The 21618-nt window shown below is 42.2% G+C and overlaps 1 protein-coding gene across 3 annotated transcripts in view; it reads left to right on the top strand.

The window, feature by feature from the left end:
- Positions 1-21618, top strand: part of fto (FTO alpha-ketoglutarate dependent dioxygenase) — a 113938-nt gene that overhangs the window by 1741 nt on the left and 90579 nt on the right. For all 3 annotated transcript variants that reach the window (XM_040011993.1, XM_040011994.1, XM_040011995.1), the window contains exons 2-3: positions 18872-18949; positions 19152-20187. In XM_040011993.1, the coding sequence (XP_039867927.1) occupies positions 18872-18949; positions 19152-20187 (1114 nt within the window). The remainder of the gene's footprint in view (positions 1-18871; positions 18950-19151; positions 20188-21618) is intronic.

Here is a 21618-nt window from a genome sequence, read left to right on the forward strand (position 1 = left end):
CTCCTCAGAAAATCCCATCACAACAAGTCAGTATAGCATAGACAGGTGGGGTGCCATGGCTTCTTTCTATATATCTTTTTTTAAATGAAAGAGAACATTTGTCTGAGCCCCCGAGGGGAATTAACCCCACCTAGTCACACCAATTCACATTTATGTCATTTATTTAGGTTTTTCATCATTCAGGCTAGTGAACACACTCACTCATCAGATTTCATTTTGTTTGTATCAGGAAAAAAAAAGTTTTTATAGATTTGTACTTTGTCTTAGGTTGTCAAGTAGCTACTATTTCTTGAATTTTCTCGTCATACTAATGTTTAACCTCTAGTACGCTAATGAATTTAAAACTTTTAAGTATGTTTTATCAGTGTTGTCATCACAGGATAAATTTCCACTCATGCCCTGGCAAGTGTGAAAACAGCACCGACCCTGTCCCTTAACCCGATGTTCTAATGTTGTCTTTGATGCAAGCTTGCCATTTGGACAGCGATGACAAGTATTAAGTGCTGTGGTGAAACAGGAAGTGTGTCTGTGTGCGTGAGCAGCAGGCTAAGTAATGTTCACACAGGGTCACCAGATGTTGTGAGGTCCTGGGCTCAAACCAGCCCATTGCTTAGATCAGCCTCATTGGTTTGTTCTGGTTGTGGCACCTAGTGCAAGCTGTTTAGGGTATTTAATTTCTAAACACCCATTAAAATGGTTTGTGTTTCCCTTGGCGATTCTGTTAAATTAACATCTACTGAAGTAAAAGCTGATTATGTGGCCACACATCCAGACATGGTTAATCAATTTTCCCCCACAAAATGTTAGCTGGTGAATTAGTGTAAAGGAAACGATTTATGGCAACTAATGCCGACGTCCTGTCATGTCAAGCCTGGTGTTTTAGCAAGAGGGGGGTGTCAGATTCAGCGCATTCAGCAGCTTTGCGCTCTGCCGGCCATCTTTTTCTCCCTCTAAACCCAAGCTACATGCTGCTTGCTCTATTAATGAGCCAATAATGGAGAAATAGTGTTAGGTACTGACATAAAACATGGGTATGGATACCTAAGGCAGGGTAGCACATAAGCTCCAGCAGAGCTAGATTTACACCTAGGTCCTGTGTAGAATGGTAGAAAGGGGAACAGTCAGTATGGGGGCTCTCACTGCTTCATCAGACCCCCGCTGGTCGAGCTGTGGAAAAGCCAAGGCCCAGAAAAATACGGCTGTGGCAGATAATGATACCATTACACTAATGGAGCTGGCAAATGAAGGAGAACCCAGATGCCTGCTTTATTACCAGAGGGGGTCATTTCCTCGCTGCATTCCTAATGGCCTGAGCACACAGTATTGATCAGGCTATCATGCTGCTAATCCCCTACAGAATTACTTATCGCTGGCTAGGTGTCGATCTGCCACATGCCCTGTGCTGGCCTTGCCGTTGGGCGGCTGCTGCTTGTCCAGCAGGGACCCACTGGACCGTTCACCCAATCATGATTTAGGGGCAAGTAGGGATGGCGTCTGGGAGGTCTTCAACGATGGACTGGTTAATTCAATGTGTGTAAAAAAGAGGCAAATGAACCTAACAGCTTTCGTTTAATTAAGGAGCAGGCAGTGATGTGGCTCCACCCTCTTTATGGCCCCACTGGACACTGTGGAGCTGGTAAAGCTGTAAGGTTGGGTGTTGTTCTCAGTAATTTGGTTGTGCAGTAAATAAAAACAGGGCTGCAGCAGCAGCAGGATATGTCCGCCTGGTTTGATTATAAAGATGTCTGCGTACTTAACTTTGTTTTAAGAAGTCTGTGTGCAAATGTGTTTCATTAGGCCAAAGACTTTCCCACTTCTGGTTCTGATTGGTGTGAAAAAAGAAATTTCAATTATTAATGACATTCATTGGTCGAATATGACTGCGAATGGTGAAGCCAGGGTCCATAAACATCAGAAATAAATAGGATGGTCAGGGCTCTTTGCCCAGAGCTTGACCTGTCATATACACGGTCTCTTTATCAGGGCCCTGTGTGTGTTAACATCCTCAGGCCATTGTAAGTGTGGCATCCTAGCATTAGCAGACCCCTCTTGTCACCTCTGGCCTTGGCTAATCAAAGTGTTTACCTTAAGGGTGTGCATTTAGCATTGCTCGTTAGGACTTCTCCAGTAGCCATAAAGAGGTATTTATATATTTCCATCTAGAATAACCTGTCGTAGCTAGGGAAACTAGCTATTGATCCAGGTATTTAGTCATTTCTTTCTGCGTGCCCCATCAATATTGTGCAAACATTCGTCCAGGCGTCCATTTGAGAGTTGACCTAAGCCCTGGCCTCCATATTTTGCTCCCATTGGAGTTCAGTGATATACTATTATGAAAAGTAAAATCAATGAATGAATATGAAGTTTGGTGTGTAATATAGCGCAGGCTGGCGGCCCCAGGTCTTTCATTGATCAACTGCGTGAGTGTTGGAGGGGTCTGATTAGACTGCTGCTGAGCTTTTCTTCTACATGTCTTTACACTGTTTTGCCTATTTGATCTTTGCTCATATATTTGTTTGGAGATGTTACAGATCAACATTTTTTTTTTATTAAATCAGCCCACACAGAACTGTTCCAAGGATTTATGTCATTATGTGTACTAAAGTTAACCTAAGATAACACACAAATTAAAAATATTGCTGTTGTGTTAGTGATTTAGTTTAAATATGATTTCACTTTAGTCAATTTAACAAATCATTTTTGAGCGTATTTGCTACTTTCTTATTGTTATTGATAAAGATTATGACCACAGTAATGTGTATGTGGTAGAATGTTAGATTTTACAGATTGTGCATGAATGCTTACAAGTGCAGAAATTCTAAGAATGGCTTAACGAGTTTCTGTTTATTACAAATGAAAAAGTTGATTAGCATATCATGATGATCGTGAAAAACCCTGGTTAATTTTCCTTCATTTCACCTTTCATCCATTCTATAATAGTAGTCTTTGTTGAATAAACAGCATGATGATGCATGATGTCTACATTTGGCTTGCATGTGGAAGGATATAAGCTTTTATGGTCCACCGGTACTGTGCCAAGGTATGTGTTTAAATGACTTGATGGGGACTCCTATATATAGTAGAAATTACAGTTTGGTGTTGCTTGAAAATGCAATCCTGCAGTCATACTGAAAGAAGCATCTGCAGTGGTTTCTTCTAACCACTAGCTGCAACCTGCTCATCCAGATTAGTTAGTTGCTACTTGCTGCTAGGTGGTCATAATGTTGTTGTTCTGAACTGTGTACTTCTTTTACATATGGTTCTAATCAAAATTAATAGAACAGTTAATAGTCCACAACGAAGTTTTCTTATAAGATGTATAAAAAAATCGCTCTCAAACAGCATGCTGCATGCAGAGTGTTAGCTTGTCTTATAGCACAAGTGTCTTCAATAGCAAGAACAGACTAGACAAATGTTGAAAAGAGGCTTGCATTATAATGACTTATAGTGACCGACCAAAAGAAGAACTTTATCTGGAGTTTGGAAGGTTTTTGGTTTAAAAAAATGTGACTTTCTTGCTGTCATTTCTGGGTGTGCTGCTTCTTTGCTTTTGTCTTCTCACCCTTTACGAGAAGAGTATGATAGGAATGATGTCAGGCTTAGGGGTTCTGTTTTCTGTCTTGTTAAATTAACAAAGATTTTTACACTGGCAAATAGCGGGCTCAGATTTATCCTTCCAGCAACTGGGAACCAAGCAGAGGGGTGATTGAGGATTATGCAAGGCTAATCGGTGTTTTTCCAACGACAGAATATTTTGTGCCCCAAAGTTTGGAACAATAAGTCAAAATTGAGCTTTTTTTTTTTTTTAAAAAAGCCCAACTTCGCAGCTCTGCTGTGGGAACATTAATGGGAGTGAGCCATACGTTGACTATATTTAAATGGCCTAAAAGTATAATAGGCAGCCTATTAAGACAGGAGGACTCTTTACAGCATTGCACAAAATATTTATTTCTTCTTAACAGAACAGGAGAATATTTTATGTATTGACTTGGTTGTGTGTTTTTATTTTATCCCTATTTCATGATGACATTTGGATGTTTTTATATTCTATAAAGCTTTGACAGAAGCCACTGTTTTAACTATAGTACTGTATACCTATATATTGACTCAGTCATTAGGAAAAGAAAACTGTTAGACTGTTAGAACTGAAAAAAATGTAATGGTGTATTACAGCTACTTGTCATACATATTGTTTGGAAAGTTGATGAGCTGATGTGTTACACCCATATGTATATATACTAATGCTTTGCTTGCTATGCTATCTTTAGCATTTATAACGTAGCCGTTTTTTTTTCTCTCCTATGGATGCAGTAACTAGGATTGTCCAAACAGCTCCCGACAACTTTGGTGCCTGTCACCCCCTACCGATCACCTCATATTAGTGTTGAGGCATTAGCCAAAGATGTCATCATATTCGAAAACAAGGCTGAGATGTGGATCATGCAAACTGGCCGACTTGGTCAGCTGTCAGTTTCAATGAGATTACATCAACTGTGACCTGCACAAGTAGGGTTCACCTGTCAAGCATGTGGCCTGTCACAAAAGAGACATAGAATAATCAGTTCAATCAATAGATGTTGGAGGCTCATCGGGCTGATGCTGAATAAACATGGGGATGACCCTCTCAACTCATACACAGAGGCTAGAGCCTCCTGGGGGTTCATTAGCCACCCGAGGCTATGATCCAAGTGAGTTGTTATTCTTTGTTTCTGTTTGTTTGGCATTCTGGTGTCTGTGTGTGTGTTTGTGCACTTGTACGAATGTGCACTAGGTGTGGGTAGGTGGTTTGGGGTTGGGCGTATCTTTGAATAAATATCGTCTAATAATCATCTCTGTGTGTCGTGGCTGCCCTTGGTGTAACTGCTCGGAGAACATAAGACACAAGGAATCAATAAGCACCATGGAGGCTGGAAAGATTAGCAACTGCGATTGTAATAATGCCTCCTTCCGTCTGCACTTATTCAGTCTTCAGTGAAAAACATGACTAATAATCAATGTTACCCAGAATACGTCCTATTGGTACTGGGTGTTACTAACTTTAGCTAACGCCATTAAAAACTGTTTCCCTGTGCAACGCCACCTGCATAGGACAGCGCAGTCTTCATGCTGTTTATTTGTGAATTTATTTTCCTTTACAGTGACTCACCTTTCCAATAAAGTACAAGTACCTACTGCTGGAGTGGTTGCACCACATCTGGTTTCAATGGAAAGTCCAAAACCCTTCATTCACAAAAGCTGCAGGAGACCAGGTTCACAAGGTGCTGTAAATACTAACTGTTAATTTGTACATCATAAGTTCTTTTCCATAAACGTGAGCAATGAAAGTGTGTTAAAATACCTGGCATTTCGCTTGTTTCTTTGTAGAAGCTCAACATAGGAAGTGCCTCCTACAACCAAAGGCAGATTTCAGCTTTATTCATGTAGTCAGCTGGAGCTGCAGTTAGTCTCCTCTGCTAACCATCTTAAATGGAATACCCTTAGTTATTTTCTGCTTGTACCCAACATAATGATATGTAGTAATTTAGTGTTACTATGGGAAGAGTTTGATGGGAACGATGTCAGGCGTAGGCGTTCTCTTTTCTGTCTTGTTAAATTATCAGACGGTGATAATTTTACGGTGGCAGTTAAAAGTTAAAACAGAAAAAGACAAATTAATTTTTGTGAAAACACACAAATGGCTTTAAAAATAACTTTTCCATCCTTAGTACATTAGGTTTAGCGCTTCCACCAGAGGATGTTAGTAACTAGAGCAACTTGCAGTCTGGAGTAGCTGTCTGAGTTATCCTGCATTTGCTTTCATGGAGCACTTTGTATTGCTCATTCCAGCATTTACTTGGCATCAAGTCTTTGAGAAGTGTTTGCTCACTTCAGGTGGTCTGTTCATGTCTCAGTGATTCTTTCTCTGAACCCCCGTGTGTTTTTTCTTCATCAGTCTAACTTTTCCTTGCATATGCGAGGGAGCCAACGACAGCTTGACTGGCATGCTGTCAGGCAGGTGATGCCTTTCCAATGGTGGAGCATCAGCCCTTTACTGAGTGCTTGTATGCGTGAGTGTGTGTGTGTGTGTAGAAAAAGCGGGGGTATTGTCAGGACGTGACCGGCACACTTTGCATGTTCTTCTCGAGACAGGTGCTTCTGGGCGAGCACTGGTGCATGACAGTTGCCTTTCATCGCTGTCTTCTCTACACTTAACCCCTGACCGGCCCTCCCTTCTTCCTCTAGCTCCTCATCCTCTTCTCTTCTTTCCTCCCTCCCTCTCTCCACCACGTCTGACCTCTTCTCACGGCGCCTCCCTCGGCCGTCCTGAGTGATGGACTGCGAAGGCTAGTAGGCGGCTTGCGCTTTGCATGTGGTGGTGGTGGTGTGCTGCGGCAGGCTTGTCACAAGCCTAACACTGTCAGGCCTCGGAAATCCAGCTGTCCAGACCAAACTGCGCACACTCATTTCCACACACTTACACCCACACCGCAACTTTTTGTTCAACAGTCTGTAATTCCATCCACTGGTGCTGTCAAGCACTTGATCAAACGTGCATAAAGAAAGGAGCCCCTTGGCTGAATCCCATCCTATCTCTTCCTATCATAATGTAGGCAGATCTTCCCTCCTCTGCCTGTTTCTTCAACTCTGTTTATTCAGATGAGCCTGACTGGGGGGCAGCGGGTCACATCCACTTGGCTGGCTAAAATGGTCCTGAATCGAGGGTTGTCTCCAGTGAGATGAAGGGAGAAAAAAAACACAAGAAGGGGTTAGGGAGGGCTGCCGAGCGGTCATGTCAGGGCTGTTTTCGGGGTTGTTTGTGTGCGTGCGTGTGCGTGCATGTGTGTGTGCATGTGGCATGGCAGAAGTAGGGGTTAGGGAGTTTGAGGGTTCAGTTGTCAACCCCTGTGTCATGCTTGCCCTGGCCCTGTTATGTAGAGGGCATCTACTGTCATTTGTTTCAGGACTGTCTGAAGTGGAGTGAGCCGCAGAAGCATAAAAAGTAGTCAGCAGAGTGTAAGCTCTCAGGTGCCTCGACGTACCACACTTTAATTTAAAAGTACAAACTCAAACACTGTAGGTGCTAATCCCTTATTAATTTGACATGCCAAAGTTTGTCTTATCCAGTTTGTCTTTTAGCGATTTGTTTTGGGGTTGCACTTTGAACCTCTGTTATTCCTGCATACATTGAAGATGGGGACTGATCCTGATGTTTTCCGTAGCACATCGTTACTGTTATATATATATATATATTTTTGCCTCTTTGTTCTTTGAGCTTTATCATGTTAAGTGAAGTAGGTGGATTAAAGTCATTCTCAAAGCCAACTTTGGAGACGACATACACTAGAAAGACTTTTTTTTTTTTTTTTTTAACAGTTATTTTGTACTTACAAGTTTTTGAAGTTCATCCCAGTGAGTGCGTGTGTGTGTGTGTGTGTGTGTGTGCTTGTGTATCTGTGTTTGCATTTTAGGTGCATGTGTGCGTTTCATCTGACATGCATCTCCCACATTCTTCCCACTATGGGGGGAAAAAAAGCAAATGGTTAAGACTCTTTAAATTTGTTGTTTGAGTGTCAGCGAAGACATGAGCACTGCGCGCGCCATGAGCTTAATCCAACAACAGCCTGCCTGCCATACTGTACACCCGCTATCTGCGAGTGAGTGGACCCCTTCCGCGCAACCATTGTCATATATAGGGGGCATTGTCACATATGAGATGGACTCATGTAAATGTGGTGACAAGCTAGTGTCTCGGCTGACTGACAGCACAGAGGGATTGGGCTAATCTGAGTGACTGATTTGAGGCATGCGGCAGCTCGGCTGTCCCCATAACTCCTGAGAAATAGACAGCTTCAGCAGAGTTATCTGTGTTTGTAAGTCCTTCTGCTGCACTGGGATGACAATAGGGATTAGTGCCAAGGTTCTTTAAACTGTTTTTTTTTTTTTTCTTTTTTCTTTTTTGTGTGTGGGGGGGGGCTCTTATCGGTGTCTCGGCAGGATGCTGCCGCAGCCAGTTTTCCTTGACTGTCAATTAAAGAGGGGATCATTAACTTCAAGGGTATAAATGTTCTAACACTGGTATTACGTTGGAAAGCTAAGTCGCTGACAGATGTTCCAACTTTAATTCTCCACTTGTTTTTTTGTCCTTTAATTAATTTATGTATCACTATTCGGGTTTTAAATATTTTTTCTCCCTGTCTGCTCTTTGTTAGCCTGTAATCTCAGTTACCATGGTAGTCGCAAAGACGATTGGGCCTTGTCACTCGCCTGTGTTTCTTATGAGGTTCAATCGGCTAATGTATTCAATATCATCCAAACTGAAAGGTAAACAGTATCTAATGGTGCATGTGTTCCTGCACTGCCTCAATACAACCTGAAGTCGCTGGGGGGGAGGAGAACGGTACGTCTGCGCCTAGTTCCCAGGCTTTTCAGGAGGACCCAACTATTTAGAATGGTGCTCGATAAAAACAAGAAGATCACATCCTGTATCTCTGTACATGTGCGGTTCTTTGGGAGGTAAAGGAAAGCAGTGTAATACTTTGGGGTTATCTTTTGGAGGCTTTTATGGCATTTTTGAAGCATGAGTACGACAGCTGTGGTTGAGATTTTCAGCCAACGCGCTGCAGTGGGATGTAGTGAAGGTATATTGTAGGTTGCTGCATGGAGGAAGAAAGAAAACTAGGGGATACGTTAAGGGAAATGGGAAAGAGAGAGGTGACAGAGACTGCTAATGGGCAAACTCTCTTTATCCACTGCCAGTGCCATCACCGGCACTACCCTGTTCTTTTATGACAGCTCTTTTCCTTTGTTCTCCACGTCGGCCCACTCACTGCTGGGGATTCATGACAAGTTTTCACGGGCTGATCAAACGCTGCGGTGACACCTGATTAGGATATAGCGCGTGTTTACAGTCGTGCATGGCGAGGACACCCCCAGCCCCCACCCCCGTTCTCAGACAACAACGGAGACTTCACCTTGACTAATTAAATTTGCACCTGCAATGCCAGCTGTGACAGCCACTGGAGGGCTACATTTATTTATGTCACTCCTTGCATACTTCCTGTGACGTTTAGGAGGCTGAGTTTGCACTAGCTCCTCTGTTGACTTGCACTGTGGTTTACTTCAATAGCCATCTTTATTGTGGCTGTATCTGCCCTGATGTTTGGTAAGGCGGGTTTGTCCTCCGTTTTGGAGGATAGGCAATTGTACCTGGAGCTGTGGCTAGGTGGAGATGTGGGGGTCAAATGTGTAAAGTCATAAAATTTTTACCTATGCAAAGGTGTGAAATCCCTCTGACATATAATAATAATAATAATAATAATAATAATAATAATAATAATAATAATAATAATAATAATAAAAATAAAAATATTTGCACATTTTGGCAGCATTATTTTAACATTAACAACTTCCAGATATATTTCTGTACATTTAGATACCACGTTTAATCATGTGGCAAAACAAATATATGGCAGTGTCATGTAGTGTTTGCTGGCATTCTGTGATTTTTCTAATTTTAAAAAGACTGAGTGCTGCCTGGTAATTGAATCTGTTTTATCTCTTCTGTTCCTTATATCTCATTTTAAATGGTTTTTGGGCGGCTTGTTTAAAGTAATGTGATTTGTGTGTTCCAGGATGAAAAAATACTTATTTAATCATGCAGCAGTGTGCATACATACCATATGTGTGCCTGTAGTGATGATCTGAGTGCGTGCGTGTTTATCTATCTAAATCAGTGTTGAGAGTGCAAAAGGCCACAGCTGAAGTGAGCAGAACATCAGTCACCCAGTAGCAGGAGACAGGAGGCTGATAATTTGTGGCTTTGCCCCCTCCTCTCTCCCTTTCTCTCTGTCTCTCTTTATTTCGCCCCCCACAACTCTATTCTGCCTCCCCAGCCTCAAATTGACCAGGCTCGACTGCTGGTCATGCTGTATTACATGGGTTAGATGAAGTAATTATTTCTAGGCCACTGACTACAAGCAAGATTAATAGTTTTTGAAACGGCCATAATGGAGGGCTGACCTGCCATGACATAAGCATTATTTCAAGCTCACCTCCACTCTCATCCCTCTCACCTCTGGGCACCGGCAGAGTGTGATTTATACCTGGGCTAATGAGGGGAGGGAACCTTGGAGCCCGGAGCCAACGGCCTACTAGTGTAGTGTTAAGGCATGTTCCCCCAAATGTATGGGCAGTGTGGTCATCTGAGGAAGGGTGGTACAGTGATTGGTTTTTCAACAAATTAAACCATGTGATTAAAATACACTTTTTGCATTCAATTATTTATTTTATTTTATTTTTTCATGAAACTTTAACAATTTGGGTTGTTCTCTGGAAAGCATTGGGCCTCATTGAGATCTTAATTAAAGAACAAATTATTTGCTATTGATGCTGAAGCCCTTTGACCTGTGATTAATTGGTGTGTCCCCCCCAACTCTTGATGATCAGCAGCCTGAAAGATCACAGAACCTGGAAAGTTGTCACTAGGTGGCAGTTGGACATCATATTATCAGATGCACTCTCCTCTTCCTTCCACCACCCTCTTCCTCCCTCCCTTCCTCCCTCCCCTCTGGGCTAAGTACACCTCAGATGTCAGGGTGTTTTATTTTTATTGGATGAGGGCAGTGTGTAATGCATTCACCTCCGTTCCAGCCAGCTGTTAAATGCCCCGGAACATGGTCTGTTCAGGCTCCGCCCCGTTAACCCCTCTGATTGCCTGTAATAATTAGCAGAAGTGAACAGTAACTATGACACCTAGTGAGGGTTTGGAACAGCTTGTGACTCCTTGATGGAATAGAATAGAATTCAACTTTATTGTCATTGCACATGTCACAGGTACAAGGCAACGAAATGCAGTTTGCATCCATCCAGAAGTGCTTTAGCCATGATATAGATATATTACAAATATATATTAGCAATAATATAGATATGTGAGTATATTACAGTATTATTACTATATTACTATTATGGTATGTTATAATGTACTATAATACACACGTGAAAAGGCTTCAGTGACTTGGGTCTGGCCCAGCGTGCCAACATCCCTTTCGATTTGGTGTGTGTGTCTTTTAAGCTTTAATATTAACCCTTAACTTTAAACACATGCATGCAGTGTGGCATCAGCAATTACATTTTCAAATGGCTGGGTTTGTAAACCTCCAGGATGTTAATCTGTCACTATTCAGGCTACTGGGAAGAGTGAAAAGAGGATTAAGCTATTCAATTCCTGGTAGAATATTTTCCTTTGTTCAGAATGAGTGAAAGAAAAATAAATAAAGAAATAAGGTGGTTTCTCAAGCAAGACAAGTGCTGTCTGCTACATTTCAGGATTTGGCTAATGCCATTATAGCAAACTTATCTGTCCCAGCATTCCAGGAAGACCGACAGACTGTTGTGTAAACAGCCACAAATGATATTCAGCCCATAATTCAATATTAATCTGATAATGCCAGTTTATCTGGGTCAGAAAGTACATTAGAAAGAATTAGACCTGTCCTAGATGTTCTGGTCACATCTGTTTAGAGGCATATGTTTTTCTAGTGGCTTAGATGGTTGTCAGGATTTAAACTTGGGTCATGCGCCTAGCTTGTTAATAATACCGTAATAAAAAGATCTGGATTAACATATAGGTCACCGAATAATTGTTAAGGTTATCCTAGTTTTGCTGCATATATATGATAGTGGAAAGATGTTTTTCAGTTATTGTGTTGCGTGTGAACATGGCATACAGCTAAGTTGGAATAATAATCTTGAGTTGTTTTTGTCAACCAGCATACTGTATTAAATCTTATGGTTAGCATAAGGTTATAATATACCACATCATAATTGTCACAGCTGTCAACCGATCAGGCACAGCACCCCAGTCTTAGCCCCTCGTTTACCCTTTACTTCCTGCCTCTTGGGTCTTATTGCACATCATCTTTATCCCAGATGAAGTACTAGACTCCGTAGTGTCAGGAGATGATCTAATATGGAACCAAAAGGACACAGAGCTGGGAAATCATCGTCATTTGAAGAGGTTGCTTGTCACAGGATGGGTTTGATCAGCCCGTGCTGCGGTACACAGAGCCGGGTCTTTGCACTGTCTAACAGTGGTACTGGATTAGAGACACAAGCCACTTCGACTGTGATCAGTCACTCACACATGAAGACACGCGGCAGGACTGAAATCCTCCTCGCACACTTCATCCAGATCATGTACAGGCTTCTTCGTCAAGCCTACTGTATGGAAATGAGAAGCACTGCTGTTGACAGTGATGGTACATGTCTGTTTTTGTAAAAATATATTTTTGGTGGCTTCATTTTACAACTAACGTCATCTACATTAATAAAGGTACTTCCGCAGAGAGGGAGCTACAACACCAGGTTGTGTTTGCCTATGCAGCTGCCTGACCTGCCTGAATCCTACTGATCTCTGACATGTTGAGGTGATGGTAGTGTGTGTGAAGAGTCTGGGTTTACACCCTTTAGACACTGTGTATTGCTAAGTGCTATTGAATTGTTTACTGTCACAAATCACAAACCTTTCAATGACCAGGTGCGTCCACCGTCCACCCACTCATCTGTCCATCAGCTGCTCCGCCCTGAGCGATGTGTTGGTCTGCTGGGCTCTGAGGACCGTAGCACTGGTCTTTGGAGCTGGGGATTTTAAACGCTCCACCTGATTATTGATTCTTCTGCCTCGCCGAGCCAGCCAAGCTTGAGAGAAATGTAGAGAAAGAAAGAAAGCAAGCTGCAAAGGGGAAGGGCAGTCTGGTGGCCTTGGTCCTTTGGTCTTCAGGTCTGTCCTTGACACTGCCTATGGGACAGGCCTGGAGGACACCTCTTGTCCTCACTGTAAGCCCCTACCAGCCCCTCCAGCTAACTGGCCCTCCCTGTGGGGCATGCTGCACTTTGCACAGCCATATTGACTTTTTGGAAGGGAAGGAAAAGTGTGGCTGGATGGTGAGAGTGTAAGAGGGAGGGAGGGGGAAATGGGAAAATCAAGGGAGCTTTCTAAAGCAGTGACTTCTCCTTGACTGCACCTCTAGACGCGACAACCCTGTTAGAACAACTCAGTGGCCCTGGTGCCCCGCTGAAAACTGCTAATCACAGTCTTTCAATCAATGCTCTCCTGCCTCTCTTCTCTTCCTCCCTCCATCCCTCTCCCTTCCTCATTTTCTCACTCTTTCCCCTGACTTTCCCTTGACTTAACTGGACCCAGCCTGAATACCGAGGGACTGTGTCTGCATTAAAACTGGCCATTCCACATGGAAAACAGCTGACCTCAGGAAAGCATGTTGTAATTTGAAGGTGAAAACTAAAAAGCTTGCTCGATCGACATAATCTTAATGGAAACATTAAGGCCCAGCCACAAACCAACAATGAAGGCAAAAAGGCAAATGGCCCTCGCGTACCGGTGGAGCTAGCCAATTCATAGACATGGCACATGGTTTCTTTGACTGTAAGGCTGCTAGTTAGAATCCTGGTGAGTGTTTAAAACTAAAAATGCCCTTGAACCAGACTTTTTTTTTTTTTTAACCCTCAGTTACCCCAGTGGGAGAACAGAGAAACTGTTTTATTGTCTACCAGAAAACTTTAGATGTACTGAGCAGCTCCTCTGTGTAAAAAAATCTGTGGGTATGCGAGTGTGAAGCAGCTAGTATGTTTCTGATAAAGAGCATGCTCAGTCAATCTTTCCCGGACAAATAAAAAAAGGTTATGTAAGGCATGCATCGACAGATCTCTTAAATCCCCATCCTCTCTTTCTCTTCTTCCCTCTCCTCTCCTCTCCAGATCTGACACTTGCTAAAGGTCACAGAAACATCTTTTTTCCCCTTTGAGGTGTAGATAAGTGTGAAATAGATGTTGACACCACAGACACATTGAAAAGCACTTAAACAGAGTGGCTATGTGCCAACCTTTCTAAGTCTGGCTTTGTGCATTTGTAAATACTTTTGAATGATTGATCTCTGACACACGTGTACGCATACTCTCCACCTGAAAGAATTACACGTACCTTGGGATCTTTGGAAGAGTAACTTTAGGTAAGTATGTGAGTGTGAAAGTATACACATGGCTTGCAGTTAGCCTAGAACAGGACTTTTGATGTTAAATTTTTATACCTAGTGTGTGTTGCTGTACCTTATCTCATACATGTGGCATTTTTCAAATGTGACTGGGTTCCAGTAGAGGTGGTCATATTGTGTGTGTGTGTGTGTGTGTGTGTGTGTGTAAGTGTGTACATCTAATTAATGACTGGCAGTGGTCCCCCACAGCTCTGGTAATGTGCTTAGATCAGTGTTATAAACAGGGCGTGAAAGGTCTGCCCAGCGCCAGCCTTTTAAATGACTGGCCTCTTGTTCAGGTAGATGGATGGAAATGTTCTAATATTAATGATCACGTCCCCTGCTGACCTGTCGCGAGGTGAAATGATCAACGCAGCCTTCAGCTTCCAACGGCAATTAATGGGCCAGAGCCGATCTGTCTGCCATTTGTCATCACTTACTCCACCTGTGCACCCCCGCCGAACACGTGCTAAACATGTCTGTCAATATATACAGAATGTTCACTTCACTGATTTGAAAAAATATGCAATAGTTAATGACATAGCATTTGTTCTCAGTTATTTCTGGACCATTATTTTTCTTCTCCTTAATTTGTTTCTAACCAGAAATGAGAAAACAAAACCAGAAAAAAAAACCCCAAAAGAAGTCTGATGACTTCAGCATGTCTCAATCCTTTGTTGTGTATCACTGATTATGTTCTTAATAAGTTACTTTGAAGAGACTGTCTTGCATAAAACATGATTTGCAAACGTAAGCTAGACCCACATGTCAAACTGAATCTGTAAACGCATCTCAGGATAATACACGTTACCCAGTAAAATTTACATATTAACAAGAAAGTAGCTGAAAGTCTGTTTATTTGAGATATTTCTGGCAGCATCCTTCTTACTGACCTTTAACTCTCACAGTCCAATTCATATTCATAGGCCAGTCCTCAGCAGGAGTATGGACACAAGGGGTTACACATTACCAATGCCCTCGCTCTGAGGTCAGCTCCCACACATTCCAGTTACCCATTTACCAGTCTGCCCAGTTAGCCATCACATTAAGTCACCAAACTTCGAGCTGGTGTTCATAAAATAAATGAATACCACAAGTGGCTGTAAACAAAATGTCAGAATGGGGGGGGATTTTTTTTCCCCCTGAATTTTGTTTTTATAGCATGCATGATGAAAACAAGAGATGAAAACAAGAGAGGTCATTTTGGTCGCTGTAACTGCTGATGGAGCTTCTTTTTCCATTAATGTATTTGCAGCATGGGCTTTTTTAAAATAGATATTGTCTTAAAAAGGCATAAAATATGCTTAAACTGAAATAATAAACTATAGCCAGAACCACAAAAATAGAAGCTCTGTGTTTATGCGTGTGTGCGCATCACCTCGAAAATTCTTACCTGTCAGTGACTCATTTTTTTTGTGACGGCACCTAGGTGGCGTGTTAGATTTAGTCACTATCACATATCTAAAGATGGTGTAGTCCCTGACCTGCACAGATCTTTGTTAAACAAACTGTGCTACAATTAGCCAAAAGGTCCTTTTTGATTGTATTCAACAGTTACAATTATCTGTATATTTGTACTTAAGCTTTGCCAATTCAAAGCTTTGCTAAAGACTTCTACAGCTTTTATATGCATCACACATGCAAACACAAATGTCTTGGTGGAGTAGGCACTCCCTGGCCTTCTCTGTGCCCTGTGTCGCTTCACACGAGCTCCCTACATTCTTCGATCCGGTGCCAAATGGATCTGGGCGGAAACGCCTTTCATGTACATGGGTAGGCTGTCTGTTTGAGTCTGACGTTTTATAGCCGACTTGTCAAAGTTGTTGATTCACCATCACTTTTGCAGAAAGGGAACAGTTCTGAAATGGGTGTCTCACAAGTACCGGGAGAACACTGTCTAAACACAGTGCTCTATTATAGAGCTATCTCTCATCACGTCATCCTTGGGTTGCAGAAGGATTGCTTGAGATCCATGGTTTTCTGTTTTAATATTGAAATTCGTGCATTGGTAGCAGTACTGCCCTCCTTTGGCTGGTATTTAAGAGTTTGCATATGTTTTTACTGTGCCTGCACCGATTCTTTGTGGTACATGTATGCTAGGTTATCTGGTGATCTATACTGGCTCTACACATGAACGTTAGCCTGAATAGCTGACTGTTACGCTGTGTTAGCCCAGTGATAAACTGGCAACCTGACCTGGGTGAACCCTTCGTCTTGTCCTTTTATAGCTGAGATAGACACCAGTTCACTGTGACTGTAAATTTGATAAGTAGCTGAGAAAATAGATGAATGGATAGAGCCAAGAAGAATTTCCGTGAACATATCTCAAACAGGGGGACACGTACTGGAACAGTTTACTAAACACTGGTGCTTTTACATATCTGTAGTTTATGATGCATCAGCCAAATCTAGACAAGCCCAGTGGAACTCATCTGCCCTCTGTCAGCATTTGTAGATGCAGTGCTTTCCAGTGGACTTTCAGGGGCAGAAAAGAGGCTGGAGGTGTTTTTATCCTTGCAGCAGTGGAGTTATCTCACTATTTTGAGCTATTGATGCTAAGCGCTGGACATTAATCTACTCTGTGAAGATCGCTTTGAAGAAAGTGTCCGTTGAAGTGTCACAGATGGGAAATAAATGAAATTAATAAATATATGGTACACAGTTTGATATCTCTTATAGGCCAAGATCAAAGCAAACCAATTGAGTTCTATTCTACCTAATATGTTTTGCTGTGATAAACAGTCCGGCTGAGGGAATAATCCCATCAAGGAAGGGAGAGATTAAAAAAAGGAAAAAAAAAAAAATCAGATATATCACTCAGTACAGACGGTTGGCACGGCTACCGTGAAGCATCCGTGTTATTATGGAATTGGTAATCTCGTTTCTTGGGTCTGAGTGGAAACGCAGACCTTTTTTTCCCGTGATTTTCCTTCTTGAATCAGGTGCAGACACAGAAAAGGGAAGACAGACACAGCGGTTCTCTGATACTGTGAGAGTCCATCTGCTTCAGAGGGCTCTGGTAACTTCTTGTCTTTCGTTTTTTTCTCTGGAATTTCTGAGTATCTTGATGTATTTGACACGTGTGTGACAGACCTGGTTATGTGTGATTGGGCTTGAGGTATGGTGCTCACTACCACAGCTACATGTTTTTCAGAAAAGGCCATGCGCTGTGTGTGTATAAGAGCCGCTTTTGCACTTGTGTACACAATGGTGGTTTTGCACTATGAATGAAGCAAAGTGTAATGTATTACTTACATGCGCACATATAAAACAGACGGATGCCACTATATGGATGTGTACAGTAGAGTCTCACAGCAGCAGTCAAATAAATAAACACACAGGTACACAGCGGCATCCGCACACAACAATAGCCCAGAGCCTCACCTTGATATCTTCAGTTTCTGTCATAAGTTAGAATTTGACACCAATGAATGTGTGTCAGGTTGTCAATTTCTTCCAGCAGCCTTTGAATGCAGTCTGGCCATGAATAGTGCATGTTGTTTTGTTTTTTACATTCCAACTGTCTGCAAGTCTGTTTTTGTTTGTTCCAGAATAACTTGGAAGGCCTGTACACTCATGCGCATCCTTTAAGAAAACTTTCAGCAGGTGTTGTGTTGTTTAGCCTTAGGTAAAGTTTCAGCCCTGAAGGTAAATTCACCAAACTGCGTTAGATCAGATGCCCTCCCATTTCTTCCACCTCTGTGATTGTGTTCTGTTTCCTCCCTGCTGTCTTTAATACGCATTCTTCTTCCACTTGACCTCCTTATGATCCATACCCTTTTTGAGTCTGGACATATATCGTTTTATAACTGCAGTTTATTGTTATGACTGGGACATTTTATTTAGCTCTAAAAGTCAGGGCAAGTTTCTGTTTTTTACGTCAGTACCTGTGTTCCTTGTGAAGTCTTTGGCATTAGTAGTGGAGAAGTAATGCGAGACTCGTGCTGTAAATGTCTCAGAAATGTACACCTGGCTGGTTTTTCTTCAACAATTACAACTGCTTGATTGTTGATGCACAAGTCATTCATGCAGAGGTTTGAAAGATGTAAAAAAAGACAATAGCATGATGGGTACATTTCAGCTTCCTGCTGCAGAGAAGCCATATAGAGACTCTGTGTGTGTGTTTGTACATGGATGCACCTGCGGGGAATGAATGATGATCTACTGTGCACGCATGCAGGTACACATACCTTCAAACAAGCGCATATGGAAGCAGAAGAAGAGGCAGGTTGGGGAGACTGTTGTGAAATTTATTTGGGTATATATTTTTTATACTAGTTGCCATTGGATTTACAGGTCAGAATGGAATGTGGCCCAATGAAAGGTACTTTGATCCATCCTCCGAGCTGACTGTTTTATTGGAGGAGCTCTGTATGGCGCAGGACATCTTTTATAAGGTTGTGAGGAACCCACCGGCAGCCTTCGCAAAATCATAAAAATGTGAGAAGTCAATGAAAATAACCGGTGACCGGTCATACCTCAGCCAGTTTTGAAAGGATCATTTGTTCAAATGCATTAATTAAAATGGGCTGCATAGCTTGTGGTTCGGTTTGAAGTGATCATGATTAGATTTTGGTTTCCTATTACCTTATACTGTATATCTAAATGATGGATTTATTAGATTTACTGATTTATAGTTTTTAGTTTTATGTGTTTATCGCTTATTTTATTTGTGTAAATTTTTGTCCTCAAACGACGTGCAGACTGTCTCAGAAAAGCTGCATGCTGAGTATATTTGAAGGTTCAGGCCGCTTAGACATTAAATATAAAAATGACAGCAAAACAAAATGAGGCAACCATACTTGCAGCTACTTATCAGTCTGTTTTACTGTGTTGTCTTTTTACAGAGGCGGAGGCTACTGCAGGAGTTGGGAGACCAGAAGATCCCCTTTCTGGCACCCTCAGATCGAGGTTTTCAGCAGCTGGTAAGGCCTACTTCTAGATACTGTTAATGATATTTAGACCTTAACTTTAACAGGACTGCAAAAACATGTCTTCTGACTGCTGCTCTCAAAGTTATTTTTTTTTCTCAGACAAACATGCTTGAAATATAATTCTATTTTTATGTCGTATGTTTCTGCATGTCATGGTCAGCATGTTATGACAACACTGAATTGTGTTTCCTAGTGGGACACCAGTTACTCTGGTCTCGTGCTAAGGAAATCATGCTCACTGCCTGCTGAGCTCCATAGCCGGGTGCAGGCAGCTCTGCTCACCCTCAGAAGGAAGGGATGCCTCCTGAAGGATCTGGTTCGTGTTCGTGACCGAGATGTGTTCACCGCTGTGTCACGTGCCCTGCTGGGCGAACCGGGCCATACATATCGCTATCTGGACACACGGCTCTTTGCCATCCCCTGGCACAGTGAGGACATAGATGTCAAAGGACAAAATTGTTGTGACCCAGATCTGAGAGCTGCCTGCAAGGCATTGTGGGAACTTAACACCTTTTTCTGCACTGATGTGTCTCAGCTGAAAGAAGGAGACAGGCTAACACAATGGGCGAAGGGAGAGGCAGAAGCCAAACAAGGTGAAGAGGGGGACACAGAGTCTAAACACAGTGAAGACTCTAAAAATAGTGAAGGAGGGGACTCAGAGTCCAGGCAGAGTGAGGAGGGGGACACAGAATCCAAGCACAGCGAAGAGTGGGACATTGAGTCAAAACACAGTGAGGAAGGCTGCTCTGGGTCTAAACAGGAAGGGGAGTGGGAGACTGAGTTCAAACACAGCACCGAGGAGGGAGAGTCTTCCCAAATAAAGCCAGGTGAAACCAGTTTTGCAGCAGCTTCAGAGCATGCTGAAGGAAAATGTCCTGACTGGGGAGTGAAGGCCAGTGGTGGCACAGAGACTGAACCTGTGGGACTAAAGGCCCAGGAGAAACCTGTGGCCGAACTAAAGCACAGCCTATCAGATTACCACATTCAGGACAGAGAGGAGCACGGGAGTGGCCAGGGCTGTTCTCAACCTAGTCCTCCACAGGTATGCAGCGGTCCAGTAAAGTTCAATGTCACCTTACTCAATTACATGGACCCAGCCGCAATGAGCCAACTCAAAGAGGAGCCGTACTATGGCATGGGGAAAATGGCAGTAGGGTGGCACCACGATGAGAACCTGATCACTCATTCGCCAGTGGCTGTTTACAGCTATAGCTGTCATGATGACAAAGGTAAGGATCAAAGTTAAAATGGTATTTGTCATAAAACTGTGCTCAGTGGCTTGAACTGCAGTTCAGATTTATAAAATTAACACTTCAGAGGCTTTTACTTAATACTTCAAAACTCTTATCCAAAGTTATCACGATAATCTTTCACATTTTTGGCTTAAAATTAAGATTCCTTTTTCTCTTTTACTTCAATATCCATCTCATTACTTTATCTCAGTTGCTTTATGGTGGATCAGATGCAGCTAACCTTGTGTGTTATGGCCCTACAGCAGCACTGTAGCAGCTGTAGACATGGCCTCTGGTGAAGCAACCATCAGATCCATCTATGCGATAGTGTCAGAGCATTATCAAATGTCATCACCAGTTCACTGCTGACAGCCTTATCACCGACAGTGCGTCGGGAGATCACAGACGTTTGGATCCGAGCTCTTAAATGCATGCTCAATAGCTTAGTCAAACAAACAAGGCTTATCACATGTGCTGCATCTCATCTAAATCATTTCCTCAAGAAATGATCGATGTGCAATTATCTGATATGGAATAATGAGCCCTGCTTTGATAAGTGATAAGTGTTTCCTAGACTGTACTGTATGAATACGATGTCTCCTAATTATGGAATGCAAACCCTTTCAAGAGCTGATAGCGTTTGCTGGTGGAGTTGAAGGCAAATCTCATTGAAAAAAGAACTTTGCTTTCTAGTGTATGAATAAAAAAACAAACAAAAAAACCCCATGGAAGGCAATAGTGAGTATTACTCCATATTTTATGTTTTTATAAGTACTTGTTTTCAGTTTTAAAATAGTTTTTTGTACATAATACAGTAAAATGCAAAATCCTTATTTTTTATCATATGGATCACATTAATGACTGATGTCTTTATTCATCTCACTTTTTAGAAACCCAACAAACCAGAAGAGTGCTTTTTAGAATAAATTATAAGTAGTGCAGTCAGTCATTAGATCATTACTTGCACTCTCTAAATAGTGGAATGAGAGCAAACTGTGTTTTCCTGTTGCAGATGGAGCTAAAGGTACAGCTGTAGTCCAGCAAAAAACAAACCCAAAACGTACTGTTGAAGGTGGGAGCTTTGCAGTTTTAAGAGCCTTTGTCTCTGTCTTAAAACTGTAATTTTAAAGTATCACGCAGGTGCACTGCTAACTTCTCCCACCACACAGCTGGGCTTTCTTCATTGTTGTTTCTTAACCAGAAACACATGCTCAAGAGGTTGGTTTTAATGATATTTTTTTGGGCCATTTCAATTTTGACCTTGCGAACACAAGCTTGAAACACTGGCGCAACACCTTTCTGTGCTTGGCAGCTGTCTTTCTAGTTTCAAGTGACCCCCACATCTCCAGACTTAGAACTAAAAGGCTGATCATAGCTCTACAGATGTATTTTTAAGTGGATGGCTCTGAGAACTCCCAGAACCGGTGG

This window comes from Simochromis diagramma, unplaced genomic scaffold (assembly GCF_900408965.1).
Source record: "Simochromis diagramma unplaced genomic scaffold, fSimDia1.1 OVJJ01000603.1, whole genome shotgun sequence".
NCBI classification, from domain to species: domain Eukaryota; kingdom Metazoa; phylum Chordata; class Actinopteri; order Cichliformes; family Cichlidae; genus Simochromis; species Simochromis diagramma.